Raw genomic sequence first — 19,324 nt, forward strand, 5'->3', positions numbered from 1 at the left:
AAGACATGGATTTACTTAATCAATAAGCAAATATTGATTAATGCTTTCTCATTTACATATTCCAAACAACTTATTGCCAATTTAAAGACACACAAACGGAGTGTTTAGTCTTCTCCGTTTCATGTAAATTATGCTCACACAGAATATCAATAAAAAAACAAGGAGGGGAAAAAGGAGAAAATGATTCATCTCAAAGGATACACACTTTTTAACAAAAACACTGTCTCTGGAGTCTGAAGTGTTGTTTCAAATTAAAATGACATGTGATTCAACAGCCCAAAAAGTATTTAACAGAAGAAAAGGTGGGCACATAAATAATTGGTAAATAAATTGGTTGATAATAGGATGAAAACACAGTGGGTTGTGACCACAGAGCGCCGTATGATCACATACAATTATGACTACAGAACAAGTTTTGCTTTTGAGGAAAGAGAGAGCATAACAATGAAGAAGAAAGGGAAAATAAACGAGGACCGTTAAACAGTCAGCAGTACAATTTTGTCTGCGTAGTAAAGTTAATTACTGTGTTATTAGAATGTTTGACATTTACTACTCGACTCAGTCAGTTAGAGCAAAGTTCAATGAAAATATGCTGATCTGTGCTAAAGCCAAATATTCAGTTAATTCTGAATTTACAAGCATTTACACACACACATGTACATATGTCCAAAGACACAGGGACAAGCGATGGAGAAGCCTTAACATGCCGCAACTAAATCACAAAATCTTAAAAATATTCCCTGTGGAAATCAAACTGATACCTTCAAGGAAAAAAGTGAGAAGACCGAGGTTCTGTGTGGACTTGCTACGGTGGGCCTGAATACAAATGTAACAGCACACCATTTGGCAGAAATACAAATACATATAGATCAAGATGTATATGCAATTTGAACGGCATTTTGCCAAGTGGTATTTCAATGGTGGACAAAGTTTAGACCAGAGCAGGTGTCAATGAGAAAACAGAGGAAACTAAAAACACGTAGAGCCCTTCTCAACCTGACCAGTTACATGATCTGCATCTTAAACCTCTGGGGAACCAGAATCGCATTTCAAATATCATTTTAAATTTGGATCTGGTAAATTGTATCATTATCATGTGTTTGGTGAAAGAGAAATGTGAGTTTTATAGATGAATTGGAGTTAAACCCTGAACCCAGTTAAACAGATATGTTAGCCAAATATCATCCGTCAATAGTCAATCATTTTCCGAAAATGCACATCATGTTAACTTCCATCCACCTTCCACCATCTTTACCTTTCTACAAAAAAGTACATTTTACTTTCTGGGAAAATATAATAAACTCATTGCCTGTATTGCAAACTGGTAAGAAATGTCTGCTAACCCCAAAGTCATGTCATGCTTTCCCCTTGGTTTATCTTTTTATCATTGTCCTTTTTTTTCTTTTTTCGTGTTCTTGATTTCAAATTCCTCCTGCTGGATCATCATTCCATATAAATTACAATGTACTTTTTAGTTTGGACTCCTTCTGCTCCTTACTGCTGCTTATAATGTCCACTTAAGAGTGCTATTCCTTTGACAAAGATGAGGTAAATTCTTCAAATGTAATAGCTTCTTTAAATTTCCCACTGATGATCTGTGCTCTGGTTTGACTCCCAGACACCGGACAGCCTCTAGCCCGATGACGACTGGGAAAGAGTCATTCCAACAACAACTGCTTGGATTCCTTGTTGTGACACCGTTACTAAGCCCCTCAAAACCACACACACACACACACACACACACACACACACACACACACTCACACGCACACACACACACCCACACCCCTAGCCATGATCCCTCCCGTGAGGGAAATGGAAATACCTGTGCACAGCATTACCTTTTCCCACCAACTTTCCCTGACAAGTCTCAACAGCCCGTCCATACCATGAATACATAATTTCTCTGTGCTGCAACCAGACAGGAAAACTTCTTTAATCTAAAATCCACATCTCCAAAACTGATGACCAGTGGTTTGCTTTCCAAGCATGATCGCAACATAAAGAATATTAACTAAGTTAGTGTTTGAAAAGCGGAAACCTGGTTTCATGTTTCTAAGACAGCATCTGAGCAATGAGTCATTGATATCCAATCATTGTGGTTTTATGCTTGTCGAAAAAAATGCTGTAAGCACAAAGCATACTGTTCTAGTACATCTATAGTATCCTATACCAATGCAATACTTTTAAGCTCTACTTTTTTTACTCATGAATCTCAGATGTCAGAGAATTTGTGAAACCAACAAGGAGAGTTAAAAAAATAGCTAAATTATTACAGAATGTAACAAAAAGAACATCGTTAATTGTTCAAATTAAAGGACATGTCTGATCCTGAGGGCTAATTACAGTCATGTGGTCATTTACTAAGAGCCAAACTTATTTAGCTGCTGTTGTTTTGAAATAGAAACTAACTCAGAGAACACATATTTAAAACAAGACCGTGTCCTGTGTCACACAAAATGGAGCCATTGCAAAAAAGTTAGTTTTTTTAGCCATATAAAAAAAGATATGATCTTTTGATAACTTTGCATGGAAAAGCTATAAATTACTTTTCAGTCTCCCGGGGTAAGAGGCCATGGGAGACGTCTCAACTCGTCCTCCAGACAGACTAGTTTGCACATGCAAGCAACTTGGCATAGTCATTCACACAAATCTGTGAGTTCAGCTTTGTGTGTCATCTTTTGAAGTGTCGTGCAGCATTATCAAAAGAAAAGTATCTGATGTATGTTCTGGTACAGATAACAACTGAATGATTGATAAACCTGGCTCTGTAACAGGACATAGGGAAGAGTGAATGGATGGAATGGAAAGGAAGGGACAAAAGCTGACAATTAAAGTTTCAAGAGATTATTTGCTTCGTCAATGACTTGGAAAAAATGAGCAACGTGAATTAGAAAAGGGAATTAAGAAAGAGAAGAGGAAAAGAATGGATGACTTGAAGCTGTAAATCTTCAAAAATGTGAAGACATCCGTAACAAATTCCTTGAATCTCCCCCATAAACTGTGATAAATTGCCTAACTTTCCAAAAGAATGTTATGGAATCTATTGACAATTTAATAAGACATCAAATGAATTGTAACAAACAGACTATGTGCTGTAAAAGCAAGCTTTGCAAAGAGCCGCTATGTTTTCTGCCTCTAAGCTTCACGGACTGCCAACCTTCATCTCCAGAGTGTTACACCCAGACCCTCTGGGTAGTTCTGTGTTCACTGTCTGTTTCTGTTGTGTTGTCTGTCACTCACCTTGTCTCTCGTTTCAGACTCCTCCCTCCTTGTGTGCCGCCCTCCTGTGATTGCAGACCCCGCCCTCATTGTTTCCACCTGTGCCTCATTCCCCTTTGTATTTAGTCTGTGTCGACCTCTTGTCTGTGTCGGTTCGTCTCTAAATGTTGCCCAGTAAAAGATGTTACTTTTTCCTGAATTCTGACTTCCTCATTTCCACGATTGAGTCCTACGTTCCGTGGCGCCCCGTCCAGTCGTGATACAGAGTCCAGTGAAGATGGTGACATATTTAATATAATTTACATGCGGGACATTTAGAAATGTTTCTATTACTACCAGTGGCGGTGCGTCCATAGAGGGCGCTAGGGCGCCGCCCCTCTTAAAATTTTGAGCTGAAAAAAAAAAGAAGAAAAAAATATAATATATCCTGTCAAAAAACATTATATACCAAATCATTTAAATAGCAAATATACCGTGTTGACGCGCTAAATGTGTGTGAGAGACCGTCAGCCTGTCAACAACCACTTAAGTTAAATGTGACATAAATAATATATCTCCACTCATCTTCACTGAGAGAAGCCCCTCCCCATTTTCGGGGCTCCGGCCCAACGTGTGTGCGCGGCAGCGAGCAAACATTTCACGGTCGTTTCGGCAAGGACGGCTTCTCATTGGCGGATGAAATGTGAATCTTGGGGCACAAAAATTTGCGCCCGGGCCAATGACATCGTTTCTTATTTCACGTGACTGGACTATTCGGCAAATCAGAGACTGGTATCGTTCCCTCAGCCAGAGAGCTCCACGGAGCTACGCGAGCAGGTTGCTAACCGGAGATGTCAGCTGGAGGCTCAGTGAGTAATGGGCTGTTTAGTTTCCCCTGTCTGTTGTTCCAAAGTTCTGGGACTGAAACTCTCTGGACTACAACGGGGGGAGGGGTCTAAATTCAATTCAATTCAGTTTATTTGTATAGCCCAATTTCACAAATTACAAATTTGTCTCGGAGTGCTTTACAATCTGTACACATAGACATCCCTGCCCCAAAACCTCACATCGGACCAGGAAAAACTCCCAAATAACCCTTCAGGGGGGAAAAAAAGGGAAGAAACCTGCAGGAGAGCAACAGAGGAGGATCCCTCTCCTAGGATGGACAGATGCAATAGATGTAATGTGTACAGAAGGACAGATTTAGAGTTAAAATACATTCAATGAATATGACAGAGTGTATGAATAGTTCATAGTAGGCATATTCCACGATGGAGACCTCCACGATCCATCAGGCAGATGGCGGTGGGGAGGAGGAGTGGCGGAGTCTCAACAGGACAGTGGCGTAGTCATGAGCAGGAATTCCACGACCCAGACGATCCATCAGGCAGATAGGATCTATGCCGTCTCATAGGGTCCGATGACCCCATGAGACGTAAAGTCAAAAGGACTTCGGGAGAAAGCAGAGTTAGTAACGTGTGATTGAGAGATGAAAATTCATCCTTAAGGAGAGAAAAAGAGGAGACAGGTAGTCAGCGCATCCTAAAACGTCCCCCGGCAGCTATAAGCCTATAGCAGCATATCAAGGGGCTGGACCAGGGCAAACCTGATTCAGCCCTAACTATAAGCTCTGTCATAGAGGAAGGTCTTAAGTCTAGTCTTAAACGAGGTGACTGTGTCTGCCTCCCGGACTGAAATTGGAAGCTGGTTCCATAAAAGAGGAGCTTGATAACTAAAGGCTCTGGCTCCCATTCTACTTTTTAAGACTCTAGGAACTACAAGTAGTCCCGCATTTAGTGAGCGTAGCTCTCTAGTGGGGCAATATGGTACGACAAGCTCCTTAAGATATGATGGAGCATCACCAATCAAGGCTTTGTAGGTTAAGAGAAGAATTTTAAAAGTGATTCTTGATTTTACTGGGAGCCAGTGCAGAGCAGCTAGTGCAGGAGTGATGTGATCTCTTTTCTTAGTTTTAGTGAGAACACGAGCTGAGAACAAAGAGCTTCAGACAAGTGTAAAGCACGAATCTTGCCGCAGTTATCGAGCTAACAGCATGAAGCTAACTCGCTAACAGCATGAAGCTAACCCTGTTTGCAGAGCAGAGCAGCAGAAGGAGACCGAACTGGCATCGAAAACACAACGAAGAAGTTCTGAAAAACAGACACATTCCCTCAAGAATAATGGAAACAGGCTGGTTACAGACATGATTGACTTAAACCAGAGAGTTATTGAGAAGTTTGACCACTTTAAAGAGAGGAGGGCTACTTTTCTTTACAGTAGTGGGTCTCCTCTGTCAAACACCCAATGTAACATGTGATCTCTTCCTGACTCTATTCTGCTCTGAACCTCTTACATGTGAGGGTGAAACTCTTTTATTTTGCAAACCTCTGAAACCCAACCCAATGTGTCTTAAAGCTGCTCTGAACCTCTCATGCCCAAAGCTAGTGTGTTGTTGGACAGTGTTGAGCACGCTGTGTTCTTGAAATAAAGCTTTGTTTTTTACAATATTCTACTCAAAACCTCTTTTCTTCTCATTGTTGAGTGCTATTTAAACCGTGTCGCTCAACTGTGCCCACCCCCCCCCCCAAAAAAAATCACCAGCCGCCACTGATTACTACATACATGTAGCTCATCTATACATTCAATTAAATGTGCGACAAAATCCACAAATCCATCCCAAATGTGTATGGTGTGATCATGACTTTACACTATCTATTTAATCCTTCATTTTTATTGCAGTCCCACCCACCGCCCATGCCTCTACGCAGTGGTGGACCGGTGGAGGCAGGTCCTGACAGGCTCCTGGAGACGGGGTGATAATTGCCAGACAGTCATCCATATACACAAGCAACAACTTGCCCACCACAAATTCACTTAACTGTCTTCACTTAACTCTCCCAATATTGAATACGTTGAAAGACATACACACAGTTGACGTACATTAAGCATGCTGTCCATGTCCGCCCCGCCTAAGCTGGATCTCTCTGCAGTCTGTAATCACATTGGATTTAAATCATAGAAAACTTGAGATCCCCTACACTTTCTTTGAGGTCATGGTAAATGCTGTTAATGTTACGGATTTTTCTCCATGAGACTTTCAAGGGAAATAAGAGAAAATTTAATGACCATTCGTGAATGATTCTTTACCAATATAAATTATGTAAACGTGGTTCTCTTTAGTTCAAGGTCTAACCCTGAATTAATTGATGTACCTTACTAGGTTTCCAGTTTCCCATGAAGGGTGTATCAACACTACTGGCACAGTCCATGGTTGTTGTAAATGTCGGCGACAGCGTGACATACACAGCGTTACAGAGTGTCAAGGGACACGCAGCAGAATAGATCAAATAATGAACATTATTGATGGCATCCCACAGTCCAGAACATATCCATTGACCAATGGTGATACTGGAAAACGTAGACTGTTGAACAGGAATTCCTTTAGTTCAGATATCAATCAGTGAAGCCGCTTTTTTCCAGCACTTATTCAGCTTGGTGACTAAAAGGAAACACTTGCATTTGCAGTATAAATTGATCGTAATGACACAAACTTGTGTAACTGTGAACAACTTAATCTTCCTTCTTGTGTTTCTTTCCCCAGATCCGATGCTCCGCTGGCAGGCCAATGATGATGTGGCCGCAGATGATGCGTTGGGAAAGAAAGGGAAGGATGCATCTTGCCGGGCGTGTTGGGACCTGCGTCCTAACGGAGCGAGGCTAATAGCTGGGAAGAGCAGCTTCTGACAAGCCGCCTCGCACTGCATGCTCGAGCCCGCAGCCACCGCGTCACACCTCTTCCCACTCCTGACACATACTGTACGTGCACACACACACACACACACACAGAGATACTGATAAACTGAAGTCTGAGTGTACAGAGAGAGGTCTTATTATTTGACAAGGCTGAGGTGTAAGATCTCATTTCCAGCCACAATGATGCTTGCCTCCATCCAAGCCGATAAATCCTCTTCAAGAGAGCGCCAGAGTTTCAGAGCTATGATCACTAATGCACGGTGTCTTCACGAGACAGGAAGGGGACTGGAGGATTACCAATCTAGCTTAACCAGGACTTGAATGGAGTTCCTGTATTTTCAAAACATGATGGGAGATGATAAAAACTGGATTGCGTCTTCTCTTCTTCTGGGGTGGCTCTTCTATTCTTTTACCTTTTTGAATTCTGACCAACAATCATTCAGTTGTCAATTTCAAGACAGGATTTAAAAAGAAAGGCCTGATGCAATAAGTAGCTGCATTTCTATATAATCACCCAAAGCACTGCATGCCACTTGTTCTTAGTGGGAGGCTAAGGGGCGGGGACGAGGGGCGGCTAAGGTAACTGATTATAGTCAATATGCCCCTATGGCATTCAGCATTCCCCATTGCCTGAGGCCACAAGAAATTAGCAAGAGACCCAGAGACTGTCAACTCCCTCATTCAAACAAGGAGATTCAGTCTGGTCTACATAGCCATTCTTTTGTTTCAATCATGTTCAAACCTGTGACTTGCATTGAGTTTTACATAAATATACACACACAAACCTACACACACATACACACAGCCCTGATATATTTTTGGGGGGAAATCCCCTCCCTTTAGTAGAGGCGTATTGCGTATTCATTCTAAGAGGCTTGACCATAATCTCTTCTCTCGACTCGCCGACATGATGTGAGTCTCAAACCTGGCCTGAAAAAGTGCCCTTACTATTCTTGGTTTGCTTTGATTTTTATTTGCAATTTTTCAAGGAAACCACCGAATGTCCTATTACGGCTGCAGATACATACATATTGTGTTATATATATCTATCTATCCATCTATCCATCTATATCTGTCTATCTATCTATCTATCTGTCCATCTATCTATCTATCTATCCATCTATCCATCTATCTGTCTATCCATCTATCTGTCTATCTATATATCTATCTATCTCTCTGTAAGCCGATCAATACGATCATATGTATATATATATATATATATATATATATATATCAAACTGCTTTATTTTACATATGAAAAATAGTTCCTTAACTACTGTTTAATAACACTTAAATACATCTTCTGATACTTTGCCAATCTGCTAGTTAGGAATGCAAGATAATAATAAAAGCATTTCAGTAAACGCCATGAAAGCCATGAGCAATCACCCCGTCTTTCTCTCATTCTAATCCCTCCTTTAATCGTAGCAGAGCAATCTGAATAATTACAGGTTTCCTCAAAATCCTTTTTCTGCGGCGTCATCATCCACATCTTAAGTCGTGTGCCAGTAAAAAACTCCTTTGTCTCTCCTCTCCTTGTAACAAAAAGCTGGTACGATTTGAATTGTTCAGGCACGTCTATTGGGATAATTAAACTATTAAACCAAAGTTGATAAGAGGAGTTTATTTGGTTGCAAAAGGATGGATGGGACTTCATATTATAGAAAAATAATATATATTGGCAGGCATCCTTCAATCAAGTTATTAGGAATATTCCAAACTGTAAACTAAGTTGAAGGACAGTAAGGGTCATGTTTAACCAAATAGGTTGAAACAGGTGTATTTCAGGATTTCATTCAATTGCAGTGATTTCGCAGCGAAATTAAAAGCTTTTACTTTGGTTTTTGTTGATGTCGTTGTTGCTCTGAGAAAGACCTGGAAGTGAGGGAAAGGAGATCATAGACATACTTTAGGTAAAGACAGGACGAAACTTTAGGCGCCAGAGGTGACAGCCATGAGTGTGTGTTAAGACCAGAGGAAGAAAGAGACAGAGAAAGAAAAGTAGCAGGTCAAAGACCACCACTCTAATGTCCAGAAGGGGATCTTCTTACATCACTGAGGGCTGAGTAAAGGAGCCCACCATGCATGGCTACTTCCAGCAAACACAGCCGCGGAGGAGCCCCTCAGACAATCCCACAAACACAAACACAAACACACACACACACACACACACACACACACACAGGGATGTGCAGCTTGTCTCTTGGTTCTCATGTTTCAGGGAGGTCAACTGTGTGACCGTCGGAGGTGACACCTTTCAAGCTGGACAGTTCTCATCGGTTCATGACAAATTACATAGCTCCCATTTCACTTGTTTCTCACCACCTTCCCATCACAAGGTAGTTCTGTGGTTTGGTCACGTCTTGGCCTAAGTTTAGCTGTTTTTGTATATTTTTGTATCCATTAAAATGGAGGAATATATCCTCTCAGTCGTGTACTACTACTACTACTACTACTACTACTACTACTACTGCTGCTACCTTGTATACCTTGTATAGGTGTCAAACAGTATATCAGTAAAAATTATAATTTTCTTCCATTTCTATTAGCGTTACATGTAAATTCATTATATTATCTCTGTTGCAAAATGTTCAACATGTGGAAGCCCTCTCAGTACAAAGTATGTCCCAAAAGTTTAGATCAAATAACGGACGTTGACTTTCAGTCACTCATACAAGAACAGTATCACATAGAAGACACACATTCTGACATCCCACAACAGGCTTTTCCAAAATGTGTAATTTCTGCTTTAATCTCCGATAGTGTAGTAATAGGTGGCACAACAATTCCTAAACTTGCATTACACTTGTTTTCGACCTCATACCAAAGGTTCCCCGTTGTATTCATCACAGACAATTGTACTACGAGAGGTGAGTAGAGGACAAGACGAATCACTGAAAGATGCACAACTTTCTTTTGCAGTCGGCAAGTCTGCACATGTGCTGGCTTGACTGAGTGTATGTGAAATAATGCTTTTGTGGAGATGTTTATGTGGGTGCACAGTCGTGCTCACAGACAGAGACCTAGAAAAAGACACACAGACACACACGTACTGCATGCCACAGCCAAGAAAGTGTGGGTACTCACGGTCCATGTGGCAGACTTGGCGGTGCTAGACTGCTGGAAGGACACCTGGAATGTATGCAGTCCAGGATAGTCGGTGTTGGAGGGGATGGCCGGGGCAGGTGACAGGCCCTCAAAGGTTGAGTTGGGCTGCGAGTAGGGTGAGGGGGTGGGCACGGCCGACGAGGAGGCGTTCTCCGAGCTGTAGGGGCTGGCGGACGTCGCACGGCTCCCCAGGCTCTCCATGCTGCTGCTCAGCAAGTTGTATTGGGACTGGGGAGAAAAGAAGTGGGAAGAGAGTGAGAGAGGTGAAGAGGGAGGGAGGGGGGAAAGAGGGAGGCTACAGGTAGAGGTGTGGGACAGACAGGGGCTTGGAGGCTGAGAAGGAGGTCGGATTACAGCGAGTTGCAGGTAGTGTGACCCTCCATGTGTGTTGGACTGGTGCATGTGGAATGGCCAAGGTGTCTGTGATATACACTGGGCCCCTTTTGTGTGATTTGTACATCAAAAAAGACTTCTGAGATGTCGTGATAAAATCATGATGAAAGCACGAGACGTGTGTGTTTGTGTGTGTGTGAGTGTGTGTGTGTGTGTTTGTGAGTGTGTGTGTGTGTGTGTGTGATTGAGTCGAAGTGAGTGCCAGTGCCGAGAGTTCCCCGCAGCAGCCTCCTTGGGGCTATTTGAGACTCTCATTGTAAAACACAACGTAATCTGTCTAATTGCTTGCCATTCCCCTCTTGTCCTCTCCGCTGTGTTTGAGAAAGAGAAGATGTGCTGCTCTTTTGAAGTGTGTCTGGTGACACCCTTATCAAAAATGAATGCACTCTGAGGCCCTATATGGTTAACTTAAACGCTGTGTAGAGAGAACTGCTTTGTGGGTGCTGTAGTACTTTTTGGATCACCCGTGTTCATTAGTTGATTCCATGTCACACAACTTGAACAAAAACCCTGAAAAGTTAGGAAGCACAAATAAGAGAGTACTTTGAGTCCTCCTGCCCACGTTCTCATCAACATCAGACACACATGAACAACAAACTATTACGCAACCAATTTAACATAACTTGATTCACAAGATGAACAAGACAAACCGGCCTGTACGTCATGATATGAAAACACGAATTATCTCTATCATGGATAAACTAAAGTATCACCAGCATGTATTCCTGCTGTTTGAACTGTATGTGTGTCAAATAACTGACACCAATGTCAGGCCCACACGGCACGGAAGTAGCAACACATACGAACACAATTAGCTTATGAGCAGAAGAACAAAAAACGCTGTTACCTTCTTTTTAACGTCGTACATCTTCTAGTGCTTTAGTCTCATTTGTCAACTCTTCAGTCAAAAATGTCCAAACAGATCGAGAGAACGAGAGTGCCGGACCATCGCCTAACCAGAGGGTTCAAGTGAGGTGTGCGTGGACTCCCCAACACACTCATGCACACACAGACACATGCACAGCCAGGACAGGGAGAAATGTAAAGACTGGCGTGGAGAGAAGGAAACGAAAGACTGAGACGAGGGGAGAGAAGGAGAGAGGGAAAGACGGATGGGAACCCAAAAGCTGGTACAACGTTCTAATTATGGCAAGCCCGGACATAGACGGCAATGCCGAAGCACATGTACCCACACGCTCCGAAACACCTTGTGAAGCACTGCACTAAGTCAACACGGTCTGGCCTGGCGGAGAGAGCGACAGACAAGAAGGACAACACATGAAAGAACAAGAGGTCAAGGGTCAGACCCACCCAGTATTGTATATCAATATAGCATTAAGTCAACAGGCAGGGCTGAACTTAAAGAAAACAGCCCTTTGGACACCTTGAAGGAAATCATTGTTACCTGAATAAAAGGGTTTATTTTAATTGTCTACTCCATAGATGTTTTATGAGTTTTTATTTCATTTTTTGGTCATAATCCACATCTAAAATGAAACCAAGTAATTTCAGTAATTACGAAGAATATATGTTATAGGGCTGTCCTTGACCAAATAAGTTCTTCGTCAAATAAGACTCAAACTATTTTGTCAACCTATCAATTAGTTGATTTACGAAACAGAAATGTCAAACTGAGTTCCTCGACAAAGAAACTCACAAAAGCAACATTTTAAATGTTATGTTCTTATGTTTCTTTAAAATCTTTCATCAGAATCAGAATCAGAATCAGAAACAGTTTTATTGCCAGGAATGTTTACACAAACGAGGAATTTTTTTTGGCGGAAGGTGCAACATTTAGACATGACAAACAATAATCAACGCGACAGCAACAGTGAACTTAAGTATACGATAAGATAAAGATAAAATTCCACATGGAAACGGAATAACAAATAACTAATCAACCAAAGAAATCTTAGTTGACTAAGATCAAAGTAACTGATTAGTTGACAAATCCACTAGGAAGGGGCAGCCATTATTATTGAACAAATAAACAATGTTTGTGGGGGAATTACATTTTTACTATTTAATTTGTATGCAGAAAATGCCGCCAATTCAAAAATCGAATTCGCTCAAACTTGATCAAAGACGACTAATAAAATGTCCTCTGCGACTCACACTGAAAGTTAAATGATACCCAATCACCTTAGGACATAAATAACCTCCTTGACCTTCTGGTCCCTTTGTTGTCCAAAACAACAACAAACAAATAATTCAATGTTTCTTTCCCTCTCTTAGCCCCTGGAGGAGACGAAGTACAACAGATAACACGAGTATAGCAGCGGAAAGCCTGATAGCAGGGCTTTCCCCCATCGCACACCTCATGTTCATTTAGACTTATTACTTTCACCTATATGACAAGTTATAAATCCCCCACCGTACGCAATACACAGCATCACTTAATCCCTGCTGTGCTTTCTGTTTTCAACAACATAAAGATGTGTCAACTAAAGTCAGAGGAAAGCCGAGGCACAGGTCAAAGGCCTCGACTTAATTGGTACTGCGTCTCGGTTAAATGAGGATGTTTGGATCTATACGTTGACTCTGACTCAGGTACAGACAGCACAACACATCCGATAGGACACAGCTGGGTTCAAAACATCAAATGCTTATTTTGATGGGATTAATACTCAAAAATGTTCACAGTTTTTTTTATACACCTGAGAATTTAGCTTTTTGGAGTGTTGGTTTGGATTAAAGATGGGCTTTGAAGATCTAGTACTGTATGTGGTATCTTTCTATTTACTGATATTCTGTAGATGAATTAATACATTCATGTCAAATTAATTTATACTTATAATAATTTTAGAGGCCGCCTTAATCAAGTGTGTCTCATGGCTGGCAGTGGACAATAGGCCCGAGATATGCAAATATGAAAATGAGTTTGTACGCTGATGTGCCCTGATGGGGGTTTTCTCATGAAAGCCTTTCTGTCTGCCCTTTAATATCTGACTGACTACCTTGGAAATCTCCTTCAACAAGTATTGTCAAAGGGGCTTTACCGGCACAAGGTAAGCCCAGGTGTATGCGTTAACAACACAAAACCTCTTGACACACACACACATGCAAACCTGCACACACGCTGTCACACAAACCTGTGCGCTCGCAGGTGTGCTTGGTCTTAATACCTCAACTTGAATCCGTAACAAGTTGAAACAGAGCTAAAACCTCAGCCGCCACTGAGTGAGTGTGTGCATGTGTGTGTGTGTGTGTTCACTGTGTGTATAAGTGTGAGTGTGTAAGCTTTCCATCCCAACAACATCTGATGTCCCCTGTGGGCAGCCATGGTAGCTGCCACTCAAAGCCAAGTTTTGAGCGTTAAAACATATTTAAGAACATAAATAAGCCAGCCACAACAACCCTCACCTGTCAAGGTGAGTAAAACATTACGTGCTGAGAGTAAGGAGAGTATCGCCCCGCTGTTTACTTACTAAACAGTTTACAACACAGCCCTGTTGACGTTAGGAAAGAGCACAACCAAAATGAGAAGTTATAGGCGTTGATAAATGAGTGGCATGACATCACATGAAAACTGCAGCATGTCTCAACGAAGCAGAACTATGTTAAATAGAGGTGGGGAGGAGAGGAGGTCCAAGTGGAGTGATGTGTAAGAAGGTTGCCCCCTGTTGGGAATATTTGGCAAGGTGCAGAAACGGGATATGCCAATCACAAGAGATCCATAATTCTAAGAAGTCCACAAACACAAGAGATCCTCAATCATGCCTATGATACATATGATATGTATACACATGGCATGAGTGTGGCCCTCATGAGAATGGCATATCTTGTTCCTGCACTTTGCCAAATGTGTGTATATATTCTACAGGTTGGCATGATTTTCTCTTATATATCTTTTTACCTCAAGTAAACATCCATGCAACAAAAAAGGAGACACAGGCTTGATTTTCAGCTCGCTCTCAAGCTGCATGCTGCGTCATGATCACATGTTCGATTACTCCCAGTTTGAAAGCATTTCCCCCGAATCCAAGTAATAGTAGAACTTCTACACTTTAGCCATCGACACTACCAGACCAGCAAGACAGCATTTTCAAACATAAAAATAATACTGCTGAATATGCAAGAACATTAACAATGTACTCTGGTTCACTTACCACTCCACACATCATCTTAAGGCTCTTGAAAGATAAGATACGGTTGTCCTACAATGTCTCCGTGACGCGGCCCTCACTTACAGTCGGCTGTGACTGTAAGAGGTGAGCTCTCTGCAGCCAGCTGACCACTCGGTGAAGCGGGACATGATGGAGGATACGGGGGACGTCCTGCCTCTCTTCTCCTCCACTTGTTTCACTTGACTGACTGGGCCATCTCAACTTGTCCTGCATAGGTGTCTAACAACAAATCCTCGCTCCGCCCCCTTACTTCTGACATGAGTATTCATTAAACGGCCAGGCAGGTCCAGGCTTGCCCACCTAAAGATTACATCGACCAATATCCCAGATCAGAAAGGGGAAGGAAACATAGGCGTGTTGAGAAGAGACTTCTGATTTCATGACAGAGGCGGACCGAGTGAACACATGTTCAAAATGACATGTTAATGTAATAAAGATGAACTCTGCATATCAGTGTGATCCTCCTCGACCAACAGGAAAATAATGACATTCTCACAAACTTGCTCTAAAATTCCTTTTGAGAAAAGTCCTGGTGGTCAATCTGATATATGGGCTGTTTGTCTTCGTTCATAAGAATACATTCGTGAGAATACATATGACGTTTCCATCGGAACATAAGCAGGTACATACACCTGCAATCATATTTACATGTCTTTTACGTAAAGTGCACAGACACACCCCAGCCAACAGATGGCTCTACAGTGGAGCAGCGAGGGGGTCCTGGCTAGGGGTTTAATTAGCGCCTCCCCCCCACCACACACACACACACACACACACACACACACACACACACACACACACACACACACACACACACACACACACACACACACACACACACACACACACACACACACACACACACACACAACTACAGTCCCAACAGACTGCTCAGCAGGGAGCTTGAGAGAGGGAAAAGGCTGCAGAGAAGAGGGAAACTACATTGGAGGGAATCTCCTCAGCACTGGAGGGAAAAAATGAGATAATACAACAAACGAAATGGGGGGAAAAAGATTTTTGAAAGTGTGTGTGTGTGTGTGTGTGTATTTACAAATACACCATCCGATCGACACGGAGCAGGAAAACACCAGCTCACAGAAATAATCTACAGCTTATCGAAAGCAGAGGTTTGACCACAAAGATACAAACTGAACTGAAATGGGATTTTAAATTGTTACCATCACGTTTTCGTTCATGTCCCTCATTTGATAAACGTCCATAGAGACCTCTGCAGCACTGCGGTGGCCCCCCGGGGTGCTGGTGGAAGGCACTGGGCGCTCACCTGGCTGGCTTCCTGGGGTATAGTAGGTGCTGTCTGGCTCCCTGAGAACACATGACACCACGGATAAGTTGATCAGAGGGATAAGCTTTCAAAAATATGGACAAGTGCTGCACATGACATGCTGTGCCAAGAAACAGAACTTTGGAAAAAATAAAAAATAAAAATAATAATAACTTTTTTTAAGTTTAAGTTGTAATAGTTTTAAAGTAGGTCAAAATAAATGAACAAAAGAGGATTCAAAAAAAGTGAGTCCATGATCTTTTTAAGGACTGCGCATTAAAGGGAAAAAATGTCATATGTAGGCTATTATGTATATTTACAAAAGCAAAAAGAAGCCTTAATTTCAAATGTTCTAGAGACATCCTATTGAACATCCCAAATATTGTTAAAGAGTGAACCTGGGAAATGTGTAGACTTTTATTAAAAATGTTATCCACATAAAATGCAGTCTGAAAACTCCCAGAAGGTTTAGTACATCACAAATGAATTGGCAGCACCTTGGTTGGAAAATTACATACACAGTTTATCCTGTGCAGAGAAAAACAGAGAAGATATTAACATACGTGGCTGAACATATATTTGTTTGTCTCTGTTTTTGACCATGTTTACTCACCAACATCTCTCATAAATATCTTATTTGTTCATCCATGAAAAGTACATCCCTTTCCTTAATTATATTAAAAGACCACATGTATTATTACATTTGGAGGAATCATAGTTTATTGATTAGATAATTTATCTGAGGACAGAATCATATGTGTTTTTTTAATTGCATGATGCATTTGACATTTTTAACACATTAGATAATATGGAAAATATGTTCAATAAAACAATCATCAACAGGTGTTGTTGACACTCACAGGGAGCTCCACAGGTGCTCGAAGGTGCCTCCGTCTTCAGTGATAGTGGAGTGGGACATCTTAGAGGGTGGGTAGTCTGGTGAGGGACAGATTACTCTGCAGAGCAAACACACCCACACACACACACACACACACACACACAGAGATCACACACACACGCACGCACACACACACACATATCACATTATTCTGATGAAATAAGGAAATCAAATAGTTGGAAACAAACTACCAGATGATCAGTGTTCAAAAAGGTGAATAAGCAGTTCGACACACACGCACGCCCCCCCCACACACACTCACACTCATCCAGGTGTGAGCACACCAATGTAGTCCCAGTGAGGTGGCGGGGTGTCAGGGGGCTCGGGCGTGCTCAGACCTGCCTGCCTCATCACTCATTGTGCAGTCGGAGCATCACCTCCGCCTCTGTCTCTAGCCCGCACTGCAACCATCACATGTGTGCAGACATAATAGAGCTATCGAAGCAAATAGCAAGGGGTGCTACCGTGGATAGCACGAGGTGGTTTAATTACTTTCTGCTTTTCTACACATATTTACGACAGAAACGTGTCTTATTTTGACAGCTGAGATGAAAAAACAACATTATCGTGGCAGTTTAGAAATATAGGCTATACCTGCCAAGGGACGCCCGGCCCTCTGCGATGGTCAAACAGACTTCGAGTTGTCAAATAAAACCCTTAAATCCGTGTTTGTCACCACAAAGGAAAGGCATTGCTCTGCAGGCCTATCTTTAAAACACACCAAGTGGGCTCTTTATATCAGCAGTTTGACGGGTCAATGATGACCAACACAAAATCCTGTCGGGCGTATTTATTCTATAAAGTTTACTATATTCACAGCAGCGTCATATATCTCCGTATAACCCCTCGACTACACATGGAAAAAGTGTGGCACAGGTGCTTCCTCTGGGATCGATGCAGGTTCAATTCGATTCAATTCAGTTTATTTTGTAGGCTATAGCCCATTATCACAAAATACAAATTTGCCTCAGAGGGCTTTACAATCTGTACACATACTGCATCCCTGTCCCAGGACCTCACATCGGAGCAGGAGTAGCCTAGACTAGAAGATATGTGTTGTATTTTCTCTAAATTGGTTGTTTTGTAAAAGTGACCATTGATGTCAGTTTAAATGCTTTCACTTGTACGGTAACTTTACGAACAGGGGTCTTTTTGCTACGTAATTTAGACGAGTCGATTCGAGATATGCAGCTCAGTAAACATCGAAAGTGATGTCATGACTATTGATCAGACGTTGTGTTTTTCTTCATGCTGATCACGTGACCATCAGCCTAAACATATACTACGCACATATAAACTCGTCTAGTAAACTTTGGATTCAAGCCACATCATCAAATTGGCGTGAAATAAAAACAACAACAACAACAACAACTCAGGCATGACAAAGAGGCCTGCAACGTATACGCACGCAGTCACTCCAGTCGGACTGCGCAGCGCCGCGCGCAGCAGCTGTGCCTGCAGGTTCCCGCTGTTCCCGAGGTGACTGCCGCCGCAGAAACCAGGTCCCATTCCTAGTTCGTCCCCCAGTGCCGCCTCGTCAGAGCCCAGACGCTCGTGTGCTCGCTCCAGGGATCTGACCAAGCGTCGCTGCAGGACGAGCAGGGGGAATAATGCGGGCTGCCTCACAGCTCTTAATTGGGATCCACCTGTCCACAGACGACTTTTTATTTTCACTTAGTCTATTTATTACTTATGATCTACAATGTAGTCAGAAACATGCTTTTTTGAGAATGTTTGAGTTGCCCTTTCTTATGGCTGTAGATATAGATAGATAGATAGATAGAAAGATAGAAAGATAGAAAGATAGATAGATAGATAGATAGATAGATAGATAGACAGATAGATAGATAGATATAGATATATAGATTATAGATAGATAGATAGATAGATTATTGATAGATAGATAGATAGATAGATAGATGGATGGATGGATAGGCGTTGAAATAGTTGATAACATTACATACATTGACATTTGTATTGTTTTTAAAAATAAAAATTGCCTTCCGCTGTTACTCTCCAGAAAGCACGGCCTCTGCTGGTTCTTTGCCTAAATGTCTTCACGTTTGACAATGTGCTTCACTGATACACCTGTCCTGTCTCTACTTTGTGTCTCCCCTCCCGAGTTACGGCACCCATGACAACAGACACACACAGACACAAGACACTGATACACACAAACGCACACGTACACACACATGCGCGCACACACACGTATATGGCCTTCCCGAGGGCCATTTTGTGCAAGGAAATTCACTGTCTCAACTGAGAGTAAATTAATTTAAAATTGTTTTAGATTCGATCTTCCACGTCGAAGTGAAAATCATCATTCAAAGGACGACGAGTCGTTGAGGTATTGAGTGTCGCTCGTAATCTTGCATTTATTTATTTAAGTATGATCAATATAAAATCTAAAGGGTATATATACGTTCATATAAATAACTGAGTCTTTTGTGAATAGTTTTGTCAGAAAAATAATGGCACTAAGCTATAGCCTATATGTTTGAAATAATGTACAATCTTTCGGGTTATTTTTCTCTCTCCAAAATAGGCTAGCATATATTA

The 19,324-nt window shown here is 41.8% G+C and overlaps 1 protein-coding gene across 3 annotated transcripts in view; it reads right to left on the reverse strand.

The window, feature by feature from the left end:
• Positions 1-19,324, reverse strand: part of tp73 (tumor protein p73) — a 31,874-nt gene that overhangs the window by 9,729 nt on the left and 2,821 nt on the right. For 2 of the 3 annotated variants that reach the window (XM_056423108.1, XM_056423110.1), the window contains exons 2-4: positions 16,725-16,820; positions 15,761-15,905; positions 10,042-10,290 (exon numbers count right to left, since the gene is read on the reverse strand). In XM_056423108.1, coding sequence (XP_056279083.1) covers positions 10,042-10,290; positions 15,761-15,905; positions 16,725-16,820 — 490 coding nt within the window. Of the gene's footprint in view, positions 1-10,041; positions 10,291-14,564; positions 14,703-15,760; positions 15,906-16,724; positions 16,821-19,324 lie in introns of those variants that run through there. The other variant, XM_056423109.1, reaches the window with a different exon arrangement.

The sequence above is a fragment of the Pseudoliparis swirei genome, chromosome 9 (genome assembly GCF_029220125.1).
Source record: "Pseudoliparis swirei isolate HS2019 ecotype Mariana Trench chromosome 9, NWPU_hadal_v1, whole genome shotgun sequence".
Classification (NCBI taxonomy): Eukaryota; Metazoa; Chordata; class Actinopteri; order Perciformes; family Liparidae; genus Pseudoliparis; species Pseudoliparis swirei.